The sequence below is a fragment of the Phaethon lepturus genome, unplaced genomic scaffold (genome assembly GCF_000687285.1).
Source record: "Phaethon lepturus isolate BGI_N335 unplaced genomic scaffold, ASM68728v1 scaffold34688, whole genome shotgun sequence".
Lineage (NCBI taxonomy): Eukaryota > Metazoa > Chordata > Aves > Phaethontiformes > Phaethontidae > Phaethon > Phaethon lepturus.
Genome location: NW_010556103.1, coordinates 48253 through 52931, shown reverse-complemented (window position 1 = coordinate 52931; position 4679 = coordinate 48253). Strand labels below are relative to the sequence as shown.

Here is a 4679-nt window from a genome sequence, read left to right as displayed (position 1 = left end):
TGGGATTTGGATGGCCACCTCTGGTTGCCAATATTTTGATTATCGTCTTAAATTAAAAACAAGTTCTGTTTTGTTTATTTGTCACGGAACTGAAAAGTTAGTTTTCCCAAAAGTGGGTGTAACTGGAAAAAAAATAAGTCTTGCAGCAGATGTTCGATGGGTTGTGGAGCTAACTCCGGTTACACCGCACCACCAGTTCGCAGCCGTTGTCGGTAGCTGCTTGTGATTTTGTGCATCACAGACAAATAATATCCTGTAAACAGCATTCAAGTTTTCTTGGGCTCTTTTTATGCCATTTGGTGGTGGGAGTATTTTCGCTCTTATCTAGTACAGTAACTGTTCTGGTTTCTGGCATAACCAGCGTTTGTATGTGTTATATTTTAATACAGTTACACGTTGCTGGGTGTGTATATACCTGTGCCTTTGTCTTGAGTATGTTCCACTTTTTACAGGGCCTAATGCAGATAATGCTTTTTAGTTAACAACTCTGTGGGTTTTCTAATTTTACAGAAGAACTGCTGCACAAATATATTTTGCTTTAGGATCAGTTGAGTATAATTATTGCTTCATAGGGGAAAAAAGAACTTTAAAAATGCAACACGCATTGAGTTTTCCGTATCTGTCTGAGGCATCTAAATAATACATACAAAGGAATTTCATAAAGTTTTGTGGTGTAGATTGTTGATTGGTTTATAGCTGTTCCTCTAGGTTACTTACATCTCCAAAGCGGGTGTTTGAAATGATGCGTCTTCGGTGTATCGCCTTGAAGAGATGCGTTTACAGCTGCGTGCTCATGCCGGAGTGGAGTTGTTATCATCTCGGAAAAACTCAGTGATACATTCTCAGTCGCTGGGTGCAGTGAGAGCTCTTGCTAATTGAACTCCGAAGTAGCCATCTGACTGTGGGCAGTGACTTGCCTTGAGCCATCGGCAAGCATGGAGAACCAGGTTGACCATGAGGCTGTTGACTTCACTTATCCCGTCTTGGCTGCTGAGGCTGTCAGGTGAGCTGTGTGGTGGCCACTAGCTGTCTCACGATAGAGAAGTCAGGAAAAAAAATTCTTAGAGGTTGTACTGCTGCACAGATCTGCTACGGTTGTAGCAAAGAGCTTTCTGTGTAAAATGGACTGGCACTAGCCATTCTGTTAGTGGAGACTGCTTTCTTTGGAGCATCTGCATGAGTTTACAGAAGAATTTGGGGGGGGGACGACAAGTTGGATAAATGGAAGTAAGAGATCTTGCATAACAGGAATTGACACTTTTGGGAAGACTTCATAGGATATTCCGTGCATGATGGTACTGAATTAGTCTCTCTTTCTTTGGAGGTCAGTTGCACAGTTTGAGTTCTGAGAACAATTTTGTCTTTGATTCTCATGTGATTCTGCCCCTTCATTCTAAGAGCGTACAGTTTCCGTGAAAGTTCATGAATTATTTCTTTGTTGGAACAAATTTGTATCCTTTTGTCTTGATCTTGAGAATGGGTATCTTAATGTCTTGTTTATTTGTTTTCTGAAATAACTGTATTCCATGATGTGAAGAACTCCGAGTGCTTAATGTAACTTTTTCAAAAGGTTCTGAAAAGGTTGAATCACAGTTCATATCTTTTATGCAAAAACACGATTTCTTATACAGAGCATGAATAAATTTTTGATAAAATGCTTTCTGTTCAACAGAATCTGTCTATGACCTTCTCCCAAAGGAGCTGCAGTTACCACCTTCCAGAGAAACATCTGTAGCATCCATGAGCCAAACAAGCGGTGGCGAGGCAGGTTCGCCGCCTCCAGCTGTAGTTGCTGCTGGTAAGCATTCTCCTTTATTCAGTTGCTTTGTTAAGGTTTGTAACGTTCTGGCCAACATGAACAGTGCTGGCAAAGTTTTGATTGTAAAAAAGAGCTTGTGGAGAAGTAACAGAGTTCATTCTAGGAGAATTTAGGTAATGTAAATTAAACTGAACTGGGTGATCTAAATTATTAAGTATTCTAGTTAATGGTTGCTGTATTTCATAACTTATTTCTTATGAAGAGATCTCTCTCTCTCTCTCTGTGTTGCTATTCTGTTACTATGCAGCACAGATCTTTTAACTCCTAGAATGCACTCTGTCTTCAGAGGTAGTAAATACCTGTTTGGATCTAAGGCAGAATGCTGACTGACTGTAAACCAGCAAATTCTAGCTAGGATAAAAAAATGGAATGGGAGATACATTTTGGGCCGTGAAGCTTCTACCAAACTGTAAGGAGGAAGAAAGGTCATATTTTCCTTTAAGAAGCCTGAGGAAGCTTAGTATTTAAACTCCATTCACACATAGCTATCTATTGTAATGTATTAAAAAATTCTCAAATACATGAGAATATAATATATGTCAGGATGGCACTTTTATAATTAGTTGTTTTTCTAATTGACGGCATATAAAAATGAGGCATGACCTTTTTATCTTCATCTTTATCTTAATCCCAGTCATGTTTTAGACTTTAGTCTAAAGACTCTGTTATTGATCTTCATTGAACGAAAAAAAGGGAGGATTTAAGGACAAAGTTCTGATTTGTGAAGTTAGCCTTAGTGCTGTTTTGCATCTGGAATTCTTGTCAGTAACTTATATATTTTAGTAAACATCTGTGCAATGAGGAAAAAATGATTGTTATGCTCACGATAGATGAATCTTTCTTCATTGGATAAGTTGGGGCTTTTTTTTTTTTTGCATAATTTATTCCCCATATTTCTTACAAGGTCATGTTCCACTTTCCTAATTGGCCTTAAATTGTTGCTTGAGAAAAATGTGTATATTTAAGGTGAGGATTCAGATAGCTGCATTATTCTTTTTTCCCCTCTATGAGTTCATATGCATTAAATGTTTGTGTGAGAATGTTTCCCAGATTTGCATGGTACAGGAATCCTGATCAGAAAGTGAAGTGATTGTAGACTTGTCAGAGAAACTTTACAGCACTGCTCACCATTCATGTTTTGCCAGACCTCTTCTGAGAGAACCTGTGGATTTAACTGTGCACAGTGGAACTTCGGTCATTGAAAGAATTTGTTTTTATTTATTACATTGAAAGGATTTGGTATTTCTGCATTACTTATTAAAAAAATAATTTGGGCATTTATTTCTAAAATCAAGATATTTAATGATCGGTTTGGTTCAAAGATACAGCAGCAACCAAATCCTGTAGAAACATGTGAACAAAAGTGAATATGAAATGAATATGAATATGTGAAACATATAAATGAACAAAAGTCCCACAAACCCTGTTACACTCTAAATCCACAGATAGACATGAACTGCTAATTAATTCTGTATCTAACAGAAAAGACTTAAAAACTTGAATGGAACTAAATGTCTGTTACCTCCAGGTATTTAGTGTCTGCTAACAGCCAGTCCAGTTCCTTTTAAAAAAACTAAGAATGTGTTAGCTGTGTTTGAGTAAAACTGCAGCACAACTTTCTTGAACAAAAAACTTCAAAAAATAGTGTTGATTTTTTGTTAACACTGAATGGAGACCTGCTCCTTCAATTAAGAACACTTTTCGATGTCAGAGATCACACTTAAAAGACTTTAAGCCGATACTGCTGCCGAAAGAAGAGCTTTTCATGTGTGTGCTGCAGCGTGCGTTGGTTGGATCAAGGACCTCAACCAGATTAGAGTTGTCCCGGCTGAGTTTGCTGCGGGTCTGCACAAATGCCTTTGGTGGCACAAGGAAAGGAGTCACGTGGGGAAGAAGGAGCAGTTGGGAAAGGTGGCGCTGGCTTTTCTCGGTGGCTGTTAGTTTGTGCTGGTTTAAGTTGTTCACTGAACTGTGGCTTCAGAGACCTTCCATCAGTGTCATGACGAGGCGGTTAAGTTTCTGGGTGCCCTTAAAATCAGGATCAGAAGCATTAAGCATGAGCAAGTACAGTTCTCCAGGTTGTTAAAAACTGTGTTAAAAAACTAACCAACCAGACAAAACCCCCGAACAGAGTAAAGACTACTTTTGGTTTTATTGCTTGTATCACTGTCCACTACAACGAGGGCAAGAAAATTGAATCCTGGTCTTTTATAAACACATAATTGTGATGACCAGGACCGCTCCACAGCGAGCTGTGCTGCGTACACATGTAAGGAGAGGTGAGCCCCAGCCCAAAGCGCTGTAGCCAGTGCTGTTGTAGGGCTCCTGTAGGCATCGGGCAAGGCTCAGCCTCAGCATTTTGTCCCATGAATGAAATCAGATAGATAGTTTTAGCGTAACTGGTTAGTGGGGTTTTTGTTTGGTTTTGTTTTTTCCCCCACTCCTCTACCACATCCTTGAAAGAAAATATGTGCATCTTTAATATTTACCTGCAAACCAGGTCTGTAGGCTGTGTTCTAAAACTATAGCAACAGAGCAGAAAGCTGAAAAGAACAGTTCCTGTTCCTCCCTGTGGTGCTGGGAGGTAAGATACGTACATATATAAAGAACATATAATATTTTCTATATATATCTATTATAAGATACATTATTACCCAGGGGTGGACAGATGGTTGGGTATTTCTAGTAAGTCTGAGGCCAGACTTTTTTTCTCTAGCTGGGGACAGCTTAGGAACAGAGGAAGGAACATAAACGTCTACAAAAGTTGTAGATGGGGTACAAGGAGAGGTGAATTTACTCTTTGCAGTGGAGCTCAGTGGATTGTTTTATAGTCATGGTCCCCGCTCCTACCAATTCCTGC

General features: G+C 39.2%; 1 protein-coding gene across 1 annotated transcript in view; it reads left to right on the top strand.

The window, feature by feature from the left end:
* Window positions 1–1677: 1677 nt before the first annotated feature.
* NFAT5 (nuclear factor of activated T-cells 5, tonicity-responsive) overlaps window positions 1678–4679 on the top strand; it is a 41226-nt gene continuing 38224 nt past the window's right edge. The window contains exon 1 of the mRNA XM_010292380.1: window positions 1678–1798. Within this exon, the coding sequence (XP_010290682.1) occupies window positions 1741–1798 (58 nt within the window). The 5' untranslated portion in view covers window positions 1678–1740. The remainder of the gene's footprint in view (window positions 1799–4679) is intronic.